The sequence below is a fragment of the Vulpes lagopus genome, chromosome 8 (assembly GCF_018345385.1).
Source record: "Vulpes lagopus strain Blue_001 chromosome 8, ASM1834538v1, whole genome shotgun sequence".
NCBI classification, from domain to species: Eukaryota; Metazoa; Chordata; class Mammalia; order Carnivora; family Canidae; genus Vulpes; species Vulpes lagopus.
In genome coordinates this window covers 134,067,904-134,090,969 of record NC_054831.1, presented here as the reverse complement: position 1 = coordinate 134,090,969, position 23,066 = coordinate 134,067,904, and the positions used below count along the sequence as shown (strand labels likewise).

The following is a 23,066-nucleotide window of genomic DNA, read 5'->3' as shown; positions in this document are numbered from 1 at the left end:
CCTGGAGCCACAGACAGCCAGGGACACAACATTCTAGCTCAATGCACAGCTCAGATCAAAGAGAGGAAGGGGAAGTGGGCAGCCCTATGCACTTACTGAAGCTCAGGGACGGAGCAGGATGAAGGTGAATGTTGGCTTCCTGCCATCCACACCCAGAAACCTTCCCCTGCTGGGCCCCGTGAGGGCTGGCCCGAGAGCAGCAGTGCTCACACTGCCTCTGCATCGCAATCCCGGGGGGCCGTCAAACTGACTGCTGGGTGTCACCCCTCAAGTTCCGACTCTGGAGCCCTGCACTGGGGCTAACAATGCACACAACATCTAACAAGATTCTAGGTGATGCTGAGACTGTGGCCCAGGGGCCACAGTTTGAGAACCACTGGCTCAGCAGCAGGTTTTGGCTGGGGTCCTTCCTGGACGTAGGGGAGAAAGCTATCTCATCTCCGGATGGTCCCTCCAACCCCAGATTCGTAATGTGCACAGCTGGTGGCCGCAGGGGACTCACCGTCCTCTAGCCTTCTCTCCGGACCACCCAGTTCTGTGCCATGGGTCTGGGGTATAGCTTCACTTTCATCTGGAGGCAGGCAGTGAGTTCAGTATGAGACATCACAAACTGTTACCTCCAAAGACAAAACAGGGAGCAGTCCAGGAGCAGCATCCTGGAGCAGTGGCCCCTGATGTAACGGGCACTGTCTTTGGGCCACGGCTATGTCAACCGCTGCCAGCACACAGAGGTGGGTTCCCTTCTCATGAGCATTTGCTACAAATAAGAATACTGAACCTGAACTCTCAAAGGCAGGGGGAAACAAAATCCAATGAATAAAAAATATGAGACCATCTGTGGGGCAAACACCAAGATCTGTCTTCTGACCCCTCTGAGCACACCGGGGGAGAACCCTCCAGACTGTGACCCTCCCACCTGGCACGGTGCAGGAAGCTCAGAAAGCATTCGTTCGCGTGGACACCTAACTGGTTGGCTGCCTATCATCTCGCTCCTGAGCAGCCTGTTCTCCGGTACCCAGAGGCCGCCTTACGGAGCAGGGCGGGGAGCCGCTTACTTGCATTCGCTGTGGCAGCAGGTAGGGCTGTGTGTGCGCCCTGGGGCGGGGCTGGGGGGCGAGCTCTTGTAGTTTGCTTTCTGGGGCCAGAGGAGCATGGGGGGCGGGGGGGCTCTCAGCTCCCTGGGAACCCCCGATCACGGCTGATGGAACTGACTGAGCCAACCATACAAGAACACTGTAGGATGATCGGGAAAAGCATTCTGCTTCTTTCATCTCTTTTTAAAAATCCCTTTCAGTCTGCTGCATTTCTAAATCCCGTGGTCAGCATCACCAGCCACTTATACTTTACAGGTAATTATGAAACTGGAATGAATCCAAGAGAGTAGAGGTACTGGGGACCGAGTCCTGCCACGGCAGGAGACCCGATCACCTGCCCTCGGGACCCCTCAGGCAGGCTGTGTCGACCTCACACAGTCAACTTCCCTGAGTGTCACAGGGGATTAGATTGAGTCACACTGAAAGTCCCTTCCAGCAATGCCTGCGTGTCTCAGCGGTTGAGCATCTGACTTCAGCTCAGGGTGTGATCCCGGGGTCTGGGATCGGGTCCCACACTGGGCTCCCCACAGGGAGCCTGCTTCTCCCTCTGCCTGTGTCTCTCACGGATAAATAAATAAAATCTTAAAAAAAAAAAAAAAGACAGTAAGAAAGTCCTTCCATACACCCAAGCTATCCCTACGTAACCTGTGGAAGGAAGTGCTTGTCATTAATTCCTAAAGTGCAGGAGGGGCTGGGAAGGGTCCCAGGGAGGAAGAAACAGGACAGGTGGTCTTTGAAAGGTGGGGAGAGTTTCAAAAAGTGGAAAAAGGAGCAGAGGAGGAGGTGGGCACTTCGGCAAAGTGAATGAACAAATGCAGACCAAACAAATTCTGTGGGGTTTGGACAAAAGTGAAGTCTGGCCAGAGTTCAGATTATGAGGTAAAGTTCACTGAGAAACGGGCTGGAGTCACAACACGAAGACTTGGATGCTAGGCTGTGACATTTACACGAAGCCCAAGGCCAACAGAGAGACACTAAAACATTTTAGGAACTGGTTAGACTTGAATTTTAGGAATGTTTACCTCTTATGGTTTTTTTTTTTTTTTAATCTTTCTCTTAATAACATGGTTGCATGATAACCAATTTGATAGTGGAGGAAAATTATTTTTGAAATAATGTGGCTATTTCTCAACATACTATTCTTTTGCTTTAGATCAGTACTGTCCAGAAGAAGTTTCGAAAGTGATGGAAACGTTCTGTGTTCTACATCTGCTCCGTCTGTGGTAGCTGCTAGCCATGTGTGGCTATGGAGTACTTGAAATGTGGCTAGTGTGACCTGAATGATTAATTTTATCTATCTACCTATTTAGCTAGCTAGCTATTTATTTATTTTATTTTTTATTTTATTTATTCATGAGAGACACACAGAGAGAGGCAGAGACCGGGGAGCCCGATGCAGGACTCGACCCCAGGACCCCGGGATCACACCCTGGGCCCACGCAGACGCTCAACCGCTGAGCCACCCAGAGATCTCATTTTATTTATTTTAAATAGCTACACTTGGCTAGTGGCTAGTGCAGCTTCTAGATACCTGCTGGACATCAGAAAACAAAAACAAAACCCCCAATCCTTAGCTGTACAAAGTAATGAGGCAGGTCTGATAGGATATGCTTCTTCACGGAGGTGAAGGAGTGTGAATGCTAATTACAGAAATAAGTACTTGAATCTCCCTGCTAATGGTTAAACCAGACAAACTAATTTCAAGTAATTTTAGAACGATTATCTGTGTATGTGTGATCCAATGCCTAAGGCTAAAATCATTGACATTAAATTTTCATGCGGTACAATTACATCTCCTATCTTAAAAATACAGTAACAACCTTATATTAAAAAACAAAAATAGCAATCATTTATCGAAGAGTGTCTATAATTAGGCACAGAAGGAATGTGTAGTGGGACGACATTCTTTTCAGAAGACTTCCTTTAATATTTTTTCCCAATAACATTCTTAAATTGTCCAAGCTATAAAATGTCAAAACAAATCTACATTTGCCTATTTAGGTAGCCTGCCATTTACTAACCTAGTGGAACCTGTAGGCAGTGATGTGAAGGAGCGGCTCATACGTGTTAAAAGTGGAAAAACAAGGTGCAAACGGTGCACAGGGCTCACCGTCCTGATGCACACAGGTGCACAGCTGTGGACCGTCGCTGAAACCTACAGGAGGACAGGGTCGGTGCCCGGGGCACAGGGAGGCCGGGGGACAAGGAGAAGACTTGGTTTACACAATCCTGTCACTGTTTTGTACTAGTGAATTTTGTGCCATCATCTTTTCTAAAAAATAATGCTTTAAAAATAAAAGACGAATGTAAGAATGTAGATTAAAAAAACAAACCCTTCTGGGGCAGATCTACAGGGGATGGCGCAGGCCGTGGACGGCCCCTGAGGCCTGCTTGCGGGGGAACCTCAGGCTTTGGGCTGACCTGGCCTCTGAGGAACTCTGGGTGTTGGAAGGTCTTGCCTTTATTCCAGAAGCTAGAACTGTAACTCCTTCTGTCCTCACTTCCACATCTAATCAGCCTCCAAATCCTGTCAACACGCCTCCTAAACAGCCCCTTCCCTCTCCACCCCCACCATCTGTCCCCTTGGGCCTCTGAGCTGGTCCTGCCATCCCTTCTCTGGTCTCCCTTCAATTCACTCTCTTACTTTGCTCCGAGAGGGCTTTGTCCGAGTCCCTGGATGGCCTGTCAGTAGCCCCAACCCCTCACCTGGCATATAAGCCCCACAGCATCAGGGCCCTGGCTACCTCTCCTGCCTCACCTTGACCTTTCCACATCACCCCCGACCCTCCAAGCCATGCTGGACTTTCAGAATGCTGAACACGCTGTGCTCACTCCTCACCGCACACGTTCCAGTTAGGTATCACTTCCTCCTGGAAGCCTTCCGAAACCTTCTAAACCTGGATCGGGGCCCCTTCCTATCTCCCACGGCCCCCTGTGCTTCCTCTTGATGACCGTATTCGCTCTGTATCACGGCAGCCCAGCTGTCTGGCCTGTGAGCTCTGGGAAGGCAGGGGCTGTGTCTGTCCTGTTCACCACTGCGTCCTTTAGGCCTGGTGCAGATAATGGCAACAAATAATTACTGGCTGAAAGGATAAACGGGACCTTTGGTCTCATGTCTCAGAGAAAGTCTGGATCATCTACTCACGGGGAGTGGAATGGCATTTTAACCATAAAAATGCCATTTAAAACAGTAAAATAGGGATCCCTGGGTGGCGCAGCGGTTTGGCGCCTGCCTTTGGCCCAGGGCGCGATCCTGGAGACCCGGGATCGAATCCCACGTTGGGCTCCCGGTGCATGGAGCCTGCTTCTCCCTCTGCCTGTGTCTCTGCCTCTCTCTATCTCTCTGTGACTATCATAAATAAATAAAAAAATTAAAAAAAAAAAAACGTAAAATATCTCACTATGATACTACGGCACTTTGTTTCAACTATTTTTAAAAACTGCACTAGACGCTGGCAAACAGAATAGGGGCCAGGTTTACTTCAACGTCCCCCGCAGGCTTCCCAGACCAAGATCTTGTCAAGTGTTCTCAGCTAAGCGTTACTGTTGCTTCTAGCTGGGGTACCCTCCCCATCCCCATCTCCTTCAGCTGCGCCTCAGTCTTACTCCTTCCTCCAGGGAGAACGGCGAGGCCACCTCGCTCCCCCCGCTGGCCTTGCAAAGCTGTCTGCTCACACTGTTGTCACTGTCCTCCCCAGCTTTACTATCTGCAATGTGCTTGTCTCACGACTCCCACGATGGAGGAAGGCCTTTTTTTCTGTCTTTCTGGAGCCTGGTAGAGTGCTGGGCATGAAGCAAGCATTCTATAAAGATGAAGCGTCTCAAGAGGGCAGGGATTTTTCTTCTTTTTCAAAATCATTAGCAAGAGATAATAAAGAGAAAACCGAGGCTGCAGAGTAAGAACCCGAGGTCCTCCCAGTCGGAGTTCAAGAGGGAGCAGGTATAGATCCCAGGGGCTCACCCGAGCCTCTCCTGTCCTAGAGCACTACAGTTTAAGTTTGAAAAAAAAAAAAAAAACCCAAAACACCTGGGTGGTAGATGATTCTCAGGAAGGTAGCAGGTGAAACAAACATAAGGGTCTAAGGTGAGAACTCTGCACGGAGGAAGCCCTTCCAGTCCCAAAACCCCAGCGAGGACATCGGTGGCAGCCACTTGGCCGCTGTGTGGACGCAGCTCACCATTCCCCCAAGGCCTCGAGGCAGCGCATGCGGCCCAGCATCAGCTCGGGGTCATCCTTGTTCGTGTCCATCTTCTTATCATAGGCCACCAGCGCATCCTCCCACTCGTGCAGTTTCTCGTACCAGGTAGCCTGGATCTCCTGCCAAGTGGAAAAGAAAGAGGCTGTTGTGGGCATGGAGAGCAAGCCACACACTGCCCTTCCTAAGGCGCTAGGTGCTTCACCCATCCCCATACGTCTTGGCTCTGGTTGAAAAGAACTTGAGAACGTCTGGAGCTATGTCTGGGGGTGGTGTGAATGCTGGTGACTTGGCACACGGACGGAACGATCCTGGGACGATGCAGGAGCAGATGGCAGGCTGTGTCCATGCCTCATCACTTCCTGCCCAGACGCCAGGGTCCCCAGAGCTCCGCATGTGGGGAGGCAACAACAGGGGAAATCGTTGGCGATGGCAGGAAGCCCCGACCAGGACTCCCACAAGATGCCACGGCCTGGATCCGCTGGACTGCGGATGGTGGGCCACAGGACCGGGATGGCAGCCGCTTTCCTGGCGGGGCCAGAAAGACCAGGCCTTTATGCATAGTTGTTAGAGGAAAATAACTCGCTTTTCAAAAGCTCCTGATGCTCTGCGTTTTCAAACTTTCAGGAAATAATGATTTAAAACACAATATAACACTGCCACTTAAAATTCTTTGGAAAACCTTTCCTCCTTCCACCCAATGTTCCCTCCTGCTCAGCGCTTGGCAGCTTCACCAGTGTCAGGGGCCAAAGGCTGGTTTCCATCACCCGGGCAGATGGTGTGCCACGCTGACACGTGGTGCTGGCCACGTGAGCACAGACTCCGGCTCTCTAAGTGGTCAGGGGATGGACTGTTTTATGTCTCTGCCTGCCCCCCACCGGCCCCCACCTCAGCCGGTCTTCTGGGCTTCTCTATCTCCAGCTCCGAAAGAGGATATTTCCCTACCAGGCCAGGGTAGTGACTCTCCAGGGATCCTGCTAACAAGACGATTCCGCAGTGGAATCTATTTGATGCAGGCCCCACGTGAATTTCCCCCACCATCCTCCTCTCCTTTCTTTTTTTTTTAAAGATCTATTTATTTATTTATGATAGACATAGAGAGAGAGAGAGAGAGAGAGAGAGAGAGAGAGAGGCAGAGACACAGGAGGAGGGAGAAGCAGGCTCCATGCCGAGAGCCTGACGTGGGACTCGATCCCGGGCCTCCAGGATCGTGCCCTGGGCCAAAGGCAGGTGCCAAACCGCTGAGCCACCCAGGGATTCTCCCTTCCTCTCCTTTCTAAATAAAACTGTTATTTGCGTGGTACACGTGCTGACCGCTACTCTGCTGAGCTTGCTGAAAGGGCCTTTCCTTCCCGAACCTCTGTAAGGAGGTCACTTCTACTTTCGGTTGTGAACTCGTGCCGACATCCCCTCGCTGGTCTCTGGCATGGCCAATCCCCTCCGCGGGCCCTGCACGAGCCTCGCCCCAGCGTCCCGGAACGGCACAGCTCACCAACACAGGCACACCTGGCTCTGTGGCAGGTGAAACTACCTAAACTTCACTTTCTAAGCCTGTTGAGAAGAATATAAGAGAGAAAACAGAAGAGTCACTGTCCTTCAGAGGCGTCACTGTGAAGACAGTGTCAAATGAAAAATGCTGAAACTGAAAAGGAACGCTGGTATTTTCCCATTTTGGGTTTCTGCCCCGGGTGGGAAAGAGAACGGGGCCCGTGACTGGCGGATGGCAGGCGCTCGGCAGGAACGGGCGGAAGGCAGAGGGAGCAGCATATGGGGCAGGTCAGGCAGGGGGCAGGATATTCTGAATTGCAATAGATTGCAGAAACTATAAGGTTTAAGCAATGAATCACACAAGATCCTAATGGGATTGCTGTTACATAAATTGTGCTGAGAAAGCGCAGACTCTGCCAAGAAAAGGCAAATCGTTGTCGAGCCTAATGTGCTTCAGCTACCTAAATATAACAGAAAATCCACCCTGCTTAGCGATGATCCTGGCGCTCAGGGCCACGTTTAGGGCCTGGAGACGGAGGAACTGGCCCCAAAGGCCGGCCCTCTGAGCCGCGGGGGATATGCTATCCGCTGGCAGACCACCTGAACGCCAGATGCTCGCGAATCCCTGCTTCTCGGGGCGCTTACTGTGGCCCACGCTCTGGGGTCACCCAAGGAGGGGCGTCTCTGCCTGGAGTTACGGCCCCCTCCACCGAGGATGGTGGCAAAGGTGGATGAGACACAGTCCCTTCTGCTGTCATCAGGAGAGCTGCCATCGTGATCTAGTTACAGATCTGAACTCAGGACGGCAAAATGCTCCAACTTCCTAGCCCACGTGTGAGGCAGAGCCTGTGAGGCAGCACCGATGTCTTCTCTCTCACACACCGGGCTCTGGACTCCAGCAAACCTGGGTAAGTGGCCTCCGTGACTCACAAAAGGCTCATCGAATGGACCCAGAACTTAACATTCCGGGGAGTCAATGCTGAGTTGATGAGGTCAATGCTTTATATACGATTAGGGAGTCACCAGAGCACCGCCAGGGCCACACAGGGTAATGGAAACGTTTACTAGTGATATAAGGCAGAGATGGCAGGAGAGAGGCAGCTATGCGAGCACGCACCAAGTGGAACAGCTCTTCAACGGCACGTGTCATCACGGTACGTGGCGTTCTGGAGAACTGGCCGTGCTTTCTTCTGAGATAGCTACTGAGCAGGAACCGTGGGCCAGCGGCGATGCTGGTGCCACAGACAGACACACAATAACTCAGGCTGGGGTCATACAGGTGATGCCAGACGGCCTGGGTTCAGGTGCTGGCCTGGCCACGGATTCACTGTCTGTTCAGGCAAGGCTGCTGCGCTGATGGGACCACAGGCTCCTCTCCTGTCGCACGGGGTAACAGTCATACGTCTACTCACAGGGCCCTTGTGAGGACTGAGTGAGATGGAGAACAGAAAATACCGGAAGGGCCGGGCACACGCCAGGGGTTTGAAATCCACCAGCTGTTACTATTCATCAGATCCTGTCCTCACGAGCTATATTCAGTGTGGACAGAATCCACACAGCCTTCATCCTCGCGATACAGGAAAGTCAGCATCGGATGTCGCCGATTGGGAGAAAGACAGAAAAGGAAAGCAGCTTTCTCAGGGGTGTGGCCGAGCGCCTCCCTAGCCACGTCTCTACCTCTTGCTTTTCCAAAAGGAACGAGGCACTTACCAGCTCTCCGAAGTGTTTCATGGCGTATTCTAACACCCCGGCCGCTGCCTCTGGCTGCTGTAGCTTATTATTAATGCTGGGAAAAAAAAAGGAAGAGGTGGTTACACTCACGTTGGGGGGGGGGGGGGGAGGCGTGGGGGTCAGCGCAGGCGGATGGCTCACCCGCGTGTTGGGGACAGTGTCTTGCAGGTGCAGAGACAGCACTGACTTGTACGACCACCCAGCGAGCTCAGCCCAAATGACTTCATCTAAGGAATGATTTCATCTTGATCCCACCCTCCTGGTTTGAGGGCGCAGCGTCTGGCAGACAGGACGCCTCGCTGGCTGTGGGGCCCCTTCTCCGCCAGCACAGCCGGGCCGCATGCGTCTGTCCCCTAGAACCTAGAAGGCCTGCGTCCAAAATCGGCCCTGTTGTCGAACACAACCAGATGACGTCCCTCTGAACTTCTAGCTCTCGCCACCTCTCATCAGTTGCCCAGAGAACGAGACACGGCGGTGGCGCTGAGGCTGGCCTCCTGCGGTAGGGACAGGGCGCCCCGGCTACTGTGGCTGTGCAAGCATCTGACTGCTCCCGACAGAACTGGTCTCCTTCACAGTCACACGCTTCCTTAGACCCTCCTCCAGGGCCAGCCCCCTGCTGCAGAGCCCACCCGGCCCGGGCGCCCCGCGTCTGGCAGAGCGAGGTTTCTCACTGACGACAGACACACTGTCGCCCGTGGGCAGCATGTGGCCACTGGGACCGACCGGGGGACTGTAATGTATGGAGACAAGCAGGCCTGGAGCCGGTTAACAGAGAGGCTGTGGAGAACGTCCTGGAAGCCGGACAGCAGCAGGGCTGACACCCTTGTTCCAAAAGGAACGTACATATGAGGGCAAACGGCAACTAAGTGGCTGCTAATGTTCAGGAAGGAAACGGGGGATGGAGCGGGCCCGAGGAAGTCAGGGGCCAACGGTGACGTTCTCTGTTCAGGCGGGGAGCAAGCCGTCAGAGTCCAGCTTGGGAGTCCAGGCTGTTCTAACGATTGAGGGATCCAGTTTACTGCCCTAAGTGCAAACTGTCTATCTGATTAGAATGAATTTTTAAGTGGTTTTGGGAAATTCCAGGATTGAGGTTTAACATGGTAATATGGCAACAGATTGCTGGTATAAATATTATTTTTCTAAAATTCAAATTCCACATTTATTCCAAGAAAACCACAAAGGAACTGCCCAAAATCTGTCAAACCAGAGACATTAACATTTGTGAAAGTAATAATCTAATGCCTCATGTTTACAAAGCACATTTCAAATAATCCTTCCAGCCTATCACTCCTTTGACCTCACGCATCCCCGAGACAGTGGGCAGGAAAGGTATTTTCAATTTTGTTTCACTCCTGGGGAGACCCAGGCCTGAAAGGGCAGCAATTTTCCCCAAGGCCCACCGTGAATGGCGGACAGTCTCTGTATGATCTGAAGCAACCTTGTGACTCTCCTTTGTTAAGGGGAGGTGCGGGGTGAAGCAGCTTTGGATTTGGAGTCAGAAAGCTTGGGTCTGCATTCCTGGAGGTCCAGTTCTGCTACCTATAAGCTCTACAACCATAAGCAAGACACCTTTTTTGAGTTTTACATTTCTCATCTGTAAAATGTGGCTAATCCTACCTCTTCCACAGGCTTTTTCAGGGAACAAAATGGGATAAAGGGTATGAAATTGTGAAGCAGAGCCTGATAAATGCCTCTTCCTTCACCTGATTTTGTCTAAGAATTAAGGTTGCTACATACATGGCTATAGGCTTGTGTACAGAAAAAGTGCACACCTAAGGCCGAGCCTCGAGCCAGCACTAGGGAATCATCAGTGCAGGTTCCAAACTCATCCTGGGCCCCTTACTCAGATAGTCAAGGGGCCCAGGCTCCAGGCTCTGCAACTGGAGGCCAGAGTCACCATACAGACGTCCTTCTCCTTTATTCATAGCAGGCAGGCGACTCTCGTGGGCTCCACTGGGCAGACCCACCTGTACTTCTGTGCAAAGCAATGAGCCAGAATGTTCCCTATAAGTCAGTCTGCTGTGGGGCTCAGAAATGTTTTTAATTTCAAAGAGGAGCCATAACATCATGATTTCTTTCAGAAAGTCCTATATGAGGTTCTTTAAAAAATTTCTATCTATCGGGATCCCTGGGTGGCGCAGCGGTTTGGCGCCTGCCTTTGGCCCAGGGCGCGATCCTGGAGACCCAGGATCGAATCCCACGTCAGGCTCCCCGTGCATGGAGCCTGCTTCTCCCTCTGCCTGTATCTCTGCCTCTCTCTCTCTCTGTGTGACTATCATAAATAAAAATAAAAAAAAAATAAAAAAAATAAAAAAAAATTTCTATCTATCTATCTATCTATCATCTACCTATCGTAAGCTCTATACCCAATGTGGGGCTCAAGGTCAAGAGTCACACTCTCCGCCAACTGAGCCAGCCAGGTGCCCCTTATGAGCCTTTCTAACAAGCTCACTCACCTGGGGCTAGGTGAGCTGTATTAATAATCAATATTAGTAGGTACAAACTTGTGATTACCTAGTTCCTTGAACCCAATAAAAATTTAGAAGCGTAAAAAGGGAAGAAAGGGAGTCCATGTATATTTATATGCCACATGTAAATACATGTAATTATATCATCTTTATATTCTTTTGGGTTTCAGAGGGGACGACTAGGATGGCCTCGGTATAGGTATTGACTGCTCTGGGGAGGAAGGCAGTATGCTCCTTACCTAAAGAAAAATAAGTTAACTCCACGAATCAGACCTAAAAATCCAGGAGTTTCAATAAATGTCTTCAATCCTGTGTTCTGCAGCAGATGCGATTCTCAGGAACAAATTACAAACACTGGCAAAGCTTGCCTCACTTGGGACAAAAGCAACACAAAACAAGAAACAAGCAAAAGGCCCTCCCCACTCCGTTCTCCCACTCATGATACACAAAAAGGAGGGCTTTACAACAAACTGATCCAAATCAAGAAGTAGCGACTAGGAACCGCAGAGGAGACGCAGGAATTTCACCTTCACGTTGCTCCAGCTTCGATCGCCCTCCTCTAAGGACAAACGCAGCTTTGCAAGTTATAAACACACACACACAACCAGAAGTCATCATATGGCCCCACTCCTTTATGGGTAAGTCCAAGTAAGTCACCGGCACCATACGTCCCACCTAAACGCGGGCGGAGGGGAGCGAGGCCGCAGACAGAGCCCAGAGAGGAGGAGAGAGGGGGCTGGGTTCCTTGGGGGAACCACCGACCAGGTCTTCAGCAACCGCCAGGAAAATGGGAGGCGCGGCCCGAGGCTCCCGATAGGGACGATCACTGCAAAATCACAACTTCGACTAGATGACTAAACACAGCCACGAAAAGGGAGTGGGATCAGGCTGAGAAAGGGTCCCTTCCCAGTACGAGGTCCCCGGTCTGAATCGAGGGCCCGAAGGGGAGGAGCCGGTGCACACGTCCCTCGATGGCTCCGAGGAGAGACCTGTGCGTTACCCAGCTGCAGCCCCCGTCTATTCTTTCCTCCTCCCTGTCCCCACTTTATTTTCCTGCAGGACTTTGTCCCTCTGGCCTCCCCGGGTGGGCCACGAGGCGGCTGGAGAGCACAGCTGTGCCCCCACCTCCCGGAGCCGGAAGCTGCCACCACCCAGGACGCAGAGCCTGTGCTCTTGCCTGGGCCCTTGACTGCTCTCCGTCCTCCACCCCTTCTGGAGGTCCATCAGGGGAGGCGATGCACCAGGACAGCCACGAAGGGGTCCCCAGGTCACGGGCAGCTTACTGCTCACATGGTCGTCCCACCTCGCCGAAGGCGGTGCTAATACCGACCTTTCCACGCCACACGCGACCCGGCTGTGGCCCAGATCACAGGCTGCCACACGGCCGTGGGGACCCCGTAACACGAAGAGCGTGCGGCGGGAGCACCTGGCCAACCCTGGGTGTGCCGCGCGGGCGAGCAGCCCTGCGGCCTTTCCTGGCCACGTCCCCAGGGACGCCAAGGCCGATGCCCTCCTCCGGCCCCAGGTTCTCCCCCCTTCATGAGCCGCCCATATGCCTTGAGACCCCCAACCCACGCCAGCGGGCCGCCCCGGTGGGCTTTCCAAGGCCGCCTGCTGGGGGCTGGGGCCACACAGCCAGTGCAGGCTGCACCATCTTCCAGAAGCTGAGCGATTAGGTGACAGTAGGCATAAGCTGCCTACTCCGGTGACACGAGGCTGTCCTCTGAAACACTCCCCTTGCAAACTCAGACGTGCTTTTTAGGAGTCGAGGGAGAGGCTGGCTCGTGGGAAGAAGTCGCCTTCACTCCCAGGCCCCTGCGAGCTCCTGTTTATGGGGCGGCTGGGAGCCCCCGAGCGCTTCTCTCAACGCTCCCTCGCGTGCCCCGGGCTCCTGTGACTGCTGTGGGCGTAACGAGGCCGGACATTCCCGACGGCGGGAGTGCTTCCCACGCAAAGCAGACCCTGCCGACCTCGGCCGGGTGGGAAGATCTCGCCACAAACCAGCTGGGAGAGCTGGAGGCTGGGCAGCCCCGAGCCCCCGAGAGTACGGCGCTGTGGGGTCCAGCTGCACTCCGCCCCGGCCTCCAGCGGGAGCAGCCACTGGAGAACTTAGTTGTGCGTGTACCGAGCAACCAGAAATGGCCTATCCACGTACTAAATCCCAGCACCCGCCACTGAACCTGCCGACACAAGGATGGTGGAGACAGACAGGCAAACCCAGCGAGGGAGGTCAGCAAGGGGCGGTTGCACGGTGCGTCCACTTTCACTCGTTCCCCACCACCCCTGCTCCCCAGGACTTAAATCTTTTTTTTTTTTTTTTTTTTTTAAGATTTTACTTATTTATTCTGGAGAGACACAGGCAGAGGGAGAAGCAGGCTCCCCGTAGGGAGCCTGACGTAGGACTCGACCCCAGGATCCTGAGCCAAAGGCAGATGCTCAACCCCTGAGGCCCCCAGGTGTCCCCCAAGATTTAATTTTTATCAAGGGAGGCTGAGTTGAGAACTAGACACTGGGAAGATTCTTGGCAACTGAGGTAAACGCTCTCCGGAGCTGAGCTGGATTAATGAACTAGAACAAGACACTGCCGCGCTGCCTCCCACAGCAGAGGACACCAGGCGCCTCCCCTCCACACTCTCCCCAAATCCCTCTTCAGAAGCGGGGAGCGCCTGCAGGGTGAGCGGGTCACTCAGACGGGAAGGGGCTCCTCCGGTGGCCTTCGCAGGTGCCCCAGCAAGGGCGACGGCCGAGGGCCAGGGCTGGGCGGGCGGCCCGCGTACTCGGCCGTGGCTCTCCCCGTCGAGCTGTCCTGTGCAGGATGAGCTGACCGGAAGCGTCAGGCACTGCCTGCTCCAGGGCATAATGCTGGCCCACAGCAGCGGGAGGGTCTCCGGCTTGCCACCCACATGCCATTCCTGCCACCCGAGGAATTCCGTGGTTTCCTGAAGGCGTTTGGAGGCCACTGCTCCACAGGCTTCTGGACTGATGTCAAATCCAGTCACGTGGCCTGAGAACGAATTCCTTCTTTATGGCTCACTCGGTCATCGCCCTGGTGTCTCGGTGTCTCAGCCTTGGTGCCCCAGCAACCTTCAGGCTGTAAGAGCAGAGCTCGAGCCGGTCAGAAAGTCAGTCAAATAAGGAGCATCTACGGTCACATCTGGGGGACCGCTCAGGCTTTCCTAGTGCTCCCGACAGGAATTTATGAGAACGTTATGCAGCCGCTTCCCAAATGGCTCTGGGCCTTCTCTCTCCTGTTTCTAGTGCAGACCACAGTCTGTGTTTTATTTGGTTCCCCGTCAAGGAAGGATTCTCTGAATTCCCTTAGCGCTAGGCTGGTGACACACGCAACCCAGCCAACCGGGGACCTGGGCAGGTCTGACCGAGGAGCCCCGCGGCAGCCAAGACGGGGCCAGGCTGGACCTGCCCGGGGTCACCACCAGCGCCACGGAGTAGTCTCTCTTGCTTCACCTACAGGTGGGGTGACTGCTCCAGACCCCTCCCTGGCCCCTCTCCTGAGCTCTGTGCCCCAAGCATGATTCAAAACAGAACAGCTTGGTTCCTGCCGGGAAGATCCGGAGCAGGCTGGGCCCCGACGCCGTTCCCAGGCAGTCACCCCGGAGAACTCAAGGCGGTGACAGTCTCCTGAATAGATAGTGGAAAGCAAAGGGACGGGAGCGAAGACAGAAGGCAACCCGAGAGCACATGAAGTGGGCCCCGGAGAAAGGCCATGAAGGACGATTTAAAGGCAGGCCACAGGAAAGTGAGGCAGGCCGGCTGGCCTCAGTCGTCCACCCACGGCCGGAGGGAGGTGGTGGGGGACCGCAGCGCCCCTGGCCCTGGTAGGGTCAGATTTCTCTTGATGCTTCAGGAACTCGGGAAAAGTCACTTAACTTCTCTGCATGTTAACAAAGACGAGGCTGGCCTCATTGGGAGGCTTCGTAGCTGGGACACGGGGTGCCCCTGGTGCTCTAGGGCACCTGAGGCATCCAGAGAAGAGACGATGTGATGCAGAAGAGGTGGCCTGCCTTGGACAGTCCAGTGGCCTCCTGACGTCTCAGTCCGGAGTGTCTTAAGGGTAAAGAGCTCTTGCCTGGTCTTCCCCCTTTCCTTCGGCCGCAGCTTAAACAGCGCGTCTGCCACAGCACCTCGAGGACACGCTAAATCTGTATGTCACAAGGAGGGAATTCTCGAGAATTAAAAAAAGACAGAGTGCTAACAGCGTGTGGGCACGTGGATTAGGTGCAGGGGACACAAAGAATCCTATCTTTCTAAGATTGGGAAAAGGTTTGCCTTTTTGTTAAATGTCACTCCCATTTAATCCCCTTTCCAGAACAGTGTTTTCACCCAGGCATGTTCTACACAAATAAGTACTTTCTACGTCAGCGGTGAGCAGAGCACTCATAGAACTTTGTATTTTGCTTCCGCACGTAACCGAGATGTTTCCCACCTGATCCCGTCTCAGTAACTACCCGGGAAAGCTCCAGGATTTCCTCCTGCCGCGGCTCCCACGCCGGTGACCCATCTCCCGGGTACACCTTCTTGGCTGGCGGTGGGCAGCGCGCGCGTGAGGTTACCGGCCACCAGGCGAGGTGCTCGGGAGCACATCCAGCGCTCTCCCACGTACACTCGGCGACGTTCCAGCGGAAGTCTGCAATCAGACGGGGATCAGAGCGCCCACCCCGAGGATGAACACGGCGCTCAGCGAGAAGCCAGGCAAGCCGTTCCGCGCGACCCATCACCTCCAGGCACCCGCCCCCGGCTGCACGTAGGGCCCGGGTACCTAGCCCGATCTGGAGTAAGTCACCGAGAGGCCGCACGCCCCGGAGTGGCAAAGCACACGATCTGTGCTGGCCGGGTTTCCAAGCCGGGGGCCTGTCAGAGGCGTGCTGTAAAAATGACGAATGGCTGTCACAGTTCCAAGGCTCCGGCTGATTTAGGGAGCCATTGGCAGACGCATCACTCCCAGCATGTCAGCCAGTTAATTACTTCCAACTTTATCTTTCTTGTCAACACTTCTTGACAAATTGGCCATTATCTTTTTATTCTACAACAATGAGCACTGCTCCTTTTAGGGTGATGCCTGGAGATTTTTCTCTTCCTTTCTGCTTCTTAGGATCCAGAGCGAAAAGAAGAGCTCCGAGGGACACAAGGAGAAAGAGGAGCTGTCAGGAAGGGAGCAACACTGGACTGGGCTGCTCGGGTGAACCCAAAGCTCATTTTCAACTATCTGACTCACAAGCACAGTTGATATTTTGGCTAAAATCCTGATTTGCTGGCTTTCCCCCCGATGTCTAAGATTCAGGCTCTCGTGGGGATGAGCTGGGACACAGAACGTACACGAGCTGGCGTCTAGTGATCTGGGAGTTGGGCTCCCCTTGTAACTGAGTAAGCAGATGTGACACGGCTTCCTGCTCTGTAAGGAGAGGCCACACTGCAGAAATGCCAACGCTCATTCTGGAATCGGGGAGAAGAGAAAAGAAGCCTCCCTCAGGGAAAGGACAGGCTGACGGAAGATGACCAGGACACACTGACTGGGCTGCCAAGACTCCTGGCCTACGAGGTGATCCAAAGATCTGGAGACCAGCAGTGTCCCCACCAGTGATATGCCATCACCGGATAGACTGTCAGAGGGGACTGTGGGGCAGAACCTGGCGCCTGTCACGGTTCATCAGCTGTAAGCCATGCACTGTGACATCTCTGAATCAGGATTGGGCATAGGATTCGAGGTTTCGGAGCACCGCGACATGGTTTACCTGCCAGCAGCAACCCCCGGCCGCGCCGCCTTCACAGTACATAGAACTCAGAAGCAGCTTCTCGGACTCACCACAAGAGAGGCCCCATGACCTTCTGGGCATCCCGGGAGCTGAGCCAGATACAGTGGAGGGGCAGACGTTCACTAGTGAACTACCGCAAGCTTCCCCCTTTGGCCTCAGGCTACAGCGAAAGACCCTCTGTCCTTTGGGTCAGTTTAGGAGAAAGCCCAGGTCTCCTCCCTTTGTCCCGCTCCTCACTGGTGGCCAGCTTCCTGTGCTGGGCAGCTTTCCTCGGGGTTTTGAACGTGTTCTAGAATGACAAGCTGTTGTACAGCGGACCTGTAGGAAGTCTTCAAAATAGCCAGAAATAAACTGATGTTCTACCAGCGACTGGTGAGAGACTGACCTCCTGGGTAGGGCTGGATGTAAAAGGGCATTAAAGAGGAAGACGGGGTTCGGAAGATCCAATCTGTGCTGGTGCTCTGGCCGCACAAGGGCGTCCTCTGTCCATCCACCCTCTGCTGCGTGGACCTGCCCACAAGGGGTGCAGAGTCCTAGAGGCACAGTGCACTTTTGAAGTCAGCATGAGCCCACAGATTTGGGAAGTGTTTTTGTCAGGAAGTGAAACTTTGAGCAAATCCTCACCCCTCTGGTCTGCTTTTTCTTCCAGCAGAGGTAGGGGAAAAAAACAAGACCCTGTGCCTTTTCTGGAAGCCAGGAAACAACTGAAAAAGTAAGACTCATACTTTCAAGCAACATCGTGGTGACACCTTGGGAACGTGTTTAGAATTAAGACAGAGTGTGGGTTTTATTCACCCGTCTAGCCCCTCGCCCGTAGACTGCAAAGCCCAATCACACTTGCCATTAACTGGTTGCTCTGGCACAACTGGCTCAATTTCTCTAATATTCTCAAAGCATCACAGTCCCTTTTGCCCTCAGTGCTGCCTGTGTCAGCATGGCAGAGGACTGGCCGGAAGGGAAGCTCTGCAGTCCCGGCTGGGTACGGACATGTCATCGTATCCTGCACCTTGGACACGATGATCTCGTCCCCGATGAAGAGGGACTTTCTGGGCATTTCATTCCCTTTTGGGGACAGCAAGATTTGTCAGTTTCTTGGATAAATTATGGGGAATGCAGCTGCCCAGAGACGCAGCTCTTTTTATGGGGCCACGTCACTTGCTCGGTTTTCAACCTGTGGCCCTCGGGCCATGATGAGGGCTGACTAACGAACAGGCTGGTGCGGCGTGAAGTAATCAGCTACGACAGTTACACGGGCCTCTGTCATATGGCAGAGCAGGACAAGACCCTGCCCCACATGCTCTGTGGTCCTCTTGCTGGTCATCTTCATATGTAAAGAAGAGGGGGTGAGACGGCAATCAATGGTTTCCAGGGAGACAAAGTGATCATTATATAGCAAGGACGCTGCCTCCATTATTGATTAAGATACAAGGTTGAACCAAATGATCTCAATGCTTCCAGTTCCCACTTCCTTTGGTTCTGTGACTGACGCCTATAGAAGAAAAATGGACTCGGAGCAAGACAGAATGTGGTGGCCAACGAGGAAGGCCTCAGCACGACAAGGTACTGCCACTGAGCACGGAGAGAGACTCTACATCTCCATGACAGGTGTTTAGTCAAGGGAAGAGAACCTTCCGCCGGGAACTCGTTCTTTCACTTGACAGGTTGCAATGAAGGCCCTCTTTGGTCTCAGGCTCTGTGCTAAGGGCCAGGTGTTAGAGCTACCACAGTAAAATACAGTCTTTGCTTTTGAAGAGCTTCCAGGTCAGTTAAGGAGATATAACTGGTGGTTATATCCCTGGGTGGCGCAGCGGTTTGGAGCCTGCCTTTGGCCGAGGGCGTGATCCTGGAGACCCGGGATCGAATCCCACGTCGGGCTCCCGGTGCATGGAGCCTGCTTCTCCCTCTGCCTGTGTCTCTGCCTCTCTCTCTCTCTCTCTCTCTATCATGAATAAATAAATAAAATCTTAAAAAAAAAAAAATCAACCCCAAAGTAAGTGCTGTGAAGCTAAATACCACAAAGAAAGCAGAGCACTCAGATGGAGACTAATGCAGAGGGCCTGCTTTTCGTTCAGGAAGGCAGGGAGGGCTTTTCTGATGAGATGACAACTGCACACCTAAATAATAATACCTTTTTTTTAAAAAAAATATTTATGAGAGAGAGAGAGCATGCAAACATGAGCAGGAGGGACAGAGGGGAAGGGAGAGGGAATCTCAGACTCTGCGCTCAGCGTGGAGCCTGACGTGGTGGTGCTTGATCTCACAACCCTGAGATTACGACCTAAACCGAAACCAAGAGGCAGACGTGTAACCGACGGTGCCCCTAAATACAACTCATTATTCGCTGGGCACTGACTACGTGTCTGCTGCTACTGTTTCATGTGCCCTATTTTTTTTTTTTAAATCAATTTCCTAGTTGAAGGATATAAAAAAAAAAAGTATACATAGGGTACAGCTTGATAAATCACGACAAAGCGAAGACGCCCTAGTAACTGCCATGCAGACCGAGAAACAGAACCCAGTACACTGCCAGCACCCCAGAAGCACGGAGGCTCGTCCCGGCCAGGGCTCCCTTCCTCATCCCCGGAGGCAACAGCTATCTGCCTCTGTCGCAACTGGTTAGTTTCACCAGCATCACCTCAACACTCAACACGACACTGGGACGTGCATGCATGCTGCCACCTGCCCCGCGTCTCCCCTTCTACTGCTGAAGGTACTTCCACTGGGACTGACCACAACCTCCCCGTCCTGTGGCGGGTGGGCACTGAGGTGGCTCTCAGCTCTTGGCTACTACGAGCGGCGTTCCTACCAATGTTCTTGTACGTATTTTTTTTTTTTAATTTATTTATGCTGGTCACACACACACACACACACAGAGAGGCAGACACAGGCAGAGGGAGAAGCAGGCTCCATGCACTGGGAGCCCGACGTGAGATTCAATCCCAGGTCTCCAGGAGCGCGCCCTGGGCCAAAGGCAGGTGCCAAACCGCTGTGCCACCCAGGGATCCCTTCTTGTACGTATCTCTGGTGCAAGTGCACTCGTATTTCTGTTGGGACTGTACCTAGAGGAGCGCTGCTGGGCTACGGGTGTGTTCAGCTTTCGAGGACACCGGCACAGTTGCTCTCCAAAGTGGTTCTCTCAATCTACATTTCCATGGGAAGTATATGAAAAGGCCAACTGCTGGGACACCCAGGGGGGCTCAGTGGTTGAGCACCTGCCTTCGGCTCAGGTCGTGACCCTGGTCTTGGGATCGAGTCCTGCATTGGGCTCCCTGCATGGAGCCTGCTTCTCCCTCTGCCTGTGTCTCTGCCTCTCTCTACGTCTCTCATGAATAAATAAATAAATAAAATCTTAAAAAAAAAAAAAAAAATCCCGGGCAGCAGGGCCCAGGGCGTGATCCTGGAGACCTGGGATTGAGTCCCATGTCAGGCTCCCTGCATGGAGCTTGCTTCTCCCTCTGCCTCTGCTTCTCCCTCTGCCTCTGCCTATGTCTCTGCCTCTCTCTCTCTCTCTCTCTCTCTCTCATGAATAAATAAAATCTTAAAAAAAAAAATCCCAACTGCTCCACATCTTTGTCAACACTTGGTACTGTCAGTGTTTTCCACTGTAGCCATTTTAGTTGGTGTTTGGTGGTGGCATGTGATAGTTTGCATTTGAATTTCCATCATGCCTAACGAGCGTTCACTGGCCTGGGGGAGCCCCTCTTTTATGAAGTAAGTGTCGACTGACATCTCTTGCCACTCTTTAAGTTGGCTACCCCCCGCCCCCCCCCTTTTAAAGATTTATTTATTTATTTATTCATGAGAGTCACAGAGAGACAGAGGCAGAGACAGAGACAGAGGCAGAGGGAGAAGCAGGCTCCATGCAGGGAGCCTGACGTGGGACTTGATCCCGGGACCCCAGAGTTACGCCCTGAGCCGAAGGCAGGTGCTAAACCACTGAGCGACCCAGGTGCCCCTGTCTTAACTATTTTAATCCTTTACTTTATTTAACTAAAAGTCCTGTGAGGTAAAGTAGTTATGATTTTCATCTTCATGGCACAGATCTGTAAACCTCTGAGAAACAATTTGCCCAGGGTCACATAACTATCAAATGATGGGAAGGGATTAGAACCCAGATTTGGTGGATTCTAGACCCACCCAACTATTTCAAGTCCTTCACATACGGCCTCCCTCATCCTCAAACCAGATGATCCCTTCAGGGCATTTAATATGATTGCGTTACAATTTCAAGAAATTCTAATGTTCTAAGCCATTCATTTCCAGTTAAAAAATCTTGTTTGGCAACTACAAAAAGCCACTTTCCCAGTGAGACTCAGGAAAACAGAGCACCAAGCGGTAAAGGCTGCTTAGATTCCTTCCAGAGCTCCCTCTGTCTCCAGAGCAGCAATCCCGTCCCTCACGCCTGGCTCCCCCCCACCTCTCGGGCTTTACCTGTCCCCCCGGCCCCCGACTCCCAAGCCACGTCCAACGACTTGTGTCTTCCTACCAAGTCAAGGTCTTCCACAAAGCCGCACCTGCTCACCACGCCCCCTTCGGCTCGCATGCTCTGCTGGCTCACAGGACGGCTGTTTGCCACAAAGCCCGGGGAGGGCAGAGGAAGACTCCTGGGTAGGGGCTACGACGAACAGCGGACTCTAGGAGGAGGCCAGGGAGAAACCATTCCTGACTGTCCGTCTGGGGGGCGCTGTTTGGCAGAAGTGACGAGTGAGCAGCTTAGGGAAGAGAAGGCCATACCTTCTGGGGTGGATGTGGGCCTCCCCCTGGGACAGAACGGGACTGAGAGACGAAGGGTCGGGTATGAGGCGGCCGCGGACAGTAGGGTAAGCTGCGACCCGTTACCAGGCTTCAGGAGAAGCAGAACATCCCCACTCAGCACACAATTAATCTAACAGTAAGGCAGGTTCTTCTGAGATGAAGTCGTCCAACAAAGAGTCTGGTTCTGAGGGCAGCGGTTTCCTTCCCTCACCAATTTTGCAAGTAGCGGTTTAAGAGCAGGCAGGGACAGGAATATGCTAGAAAGGGAGGAGTCTCTCCAACGGGGACATTTTCAAGAAAATGAGACATGACACTTCCATTTGGGTAGAAGGAGAGACCACCCCCAGGCCCTCCCTTGCTCTGTGCTCCTCGGGCCGCCCGAACGCCTCTAGTCCTTGGTGCCAGCCCAAGGCCGCGTGGCCCAGACTGTGGGGTTTCTGAGAACTTCCAGGCTGAGTGAAAGCTCACTGGCTTCTCTCATTAGGAATATGAGCTTGATTTTCATAAACATCTTTCCCAGGAACACCGAGCTGACCCTCTTTCACCACCAGCAAAGTAGAGAAAAGGAAAAACTTCAAGGTGTCCAACACAGGCTTTCCAGATTTTCTCACTTAATTCCCATTTTCATGGCCACTTTATTCATGAAGGGCAGAGAAGGGAGTAAAAGCGTCCTGGAGAAGGAAAACCGGTCCAGTCCCCTACGTCCTTCCTGGTTCTGTCTACTGGCTTAGCTGTACTCAAAACAAGGGTTTACTTTTCCTTCTTTCAGAGACTCAGAATCTAGGACATTGCAGCGTTATGGATGTTTGGAGAATGGATAATCTGGCAAGGGACCACTCTTAGTCTGCTAAATTTTTTAATTTGAGGGGGAGCTTATTGACATTTGGGCAGCTTGGGTGATGTAAGAAAATGTTCGAATAAGGAAAGCCTCTGTCTCCAACTTAGGCCTCATGTTAGAAACTGGTTTTCAGAAAAACAAATGTCAGAGAGCAGGCATTCATGCTAACAGCTAGACGCTTCTGACCCAAACTCACGAACCCCCAGAAAGGATTGCTACACGGGCTGCAAATACAAACGACTGATTCACTTTCTGCCCAAATATGAGAATCTATTCATAACCGTTTCCTGTTTGGGCTGGGGAAGCGGCCACTGGGAAGAACAAACAGGAAGCTGGCTGGGACCCCGTAGAGGTGCACCGTTTCCTGGGACCGTCTACCGTGTTGCTGTGCGGCAGCGCTAAGACAGCGGCTCACACGGGACGCTCCGCACGCAGCTGCGGGACTCGGCACAAGCTGTGTCAGCTGTTGGCTCCGAGGCCGACCCGAAGATCCCCCGCGGGTCCGGCAGGCCTTCGGATGCGGACGGCGGGGCCGGGTTCGCGTTAGTGACGTGAACTCCGCGGGGCAGACTAGAGAGCCCAGCCGGGGGGGTGGGCATTTGCCCAAAGAGAGCAGGGGCTAGCTGCTGCCTCTGGACGGGCTTCTGAGTGGAATGACAGGCTGCCGTGGGGCGCCAGCCACATCCTCACCCCTCCGAGGGCAAGGAGACCAGGGAGGGCGCAAA

General features: G+C 53.1%; 1 protein-coding gene across 1 annotated transcript in view; it reads right to left on the bottom strand.

Moving 5' to 3' along the window:
• Positions 1 to 23,066, bottom strand: part of MTOR (mechanistic target of rapamycin kinase) — a 120,963-nt gene that overhangs the window by 31,996 nt on the left and 65,901 nt on the right. Inside the window, exons 29-30 of the mRNA XM_041765246.1 lie at positions 8,489 to 8,564; positions 5,273 to 5,412 (exon numbers count right to left, since the gene is read on the bottom strand). Of these exons, the coding sequence (XP_041621180.1) occupies positions 5,273 to 5,412; positions 8,489 to 8,564 (216 nt within the window). The remainder of the gene's footprint in view (positions 1 to 5,272; positions 5,413 to 8,488; positions 8,565 to 23,066) is intronic.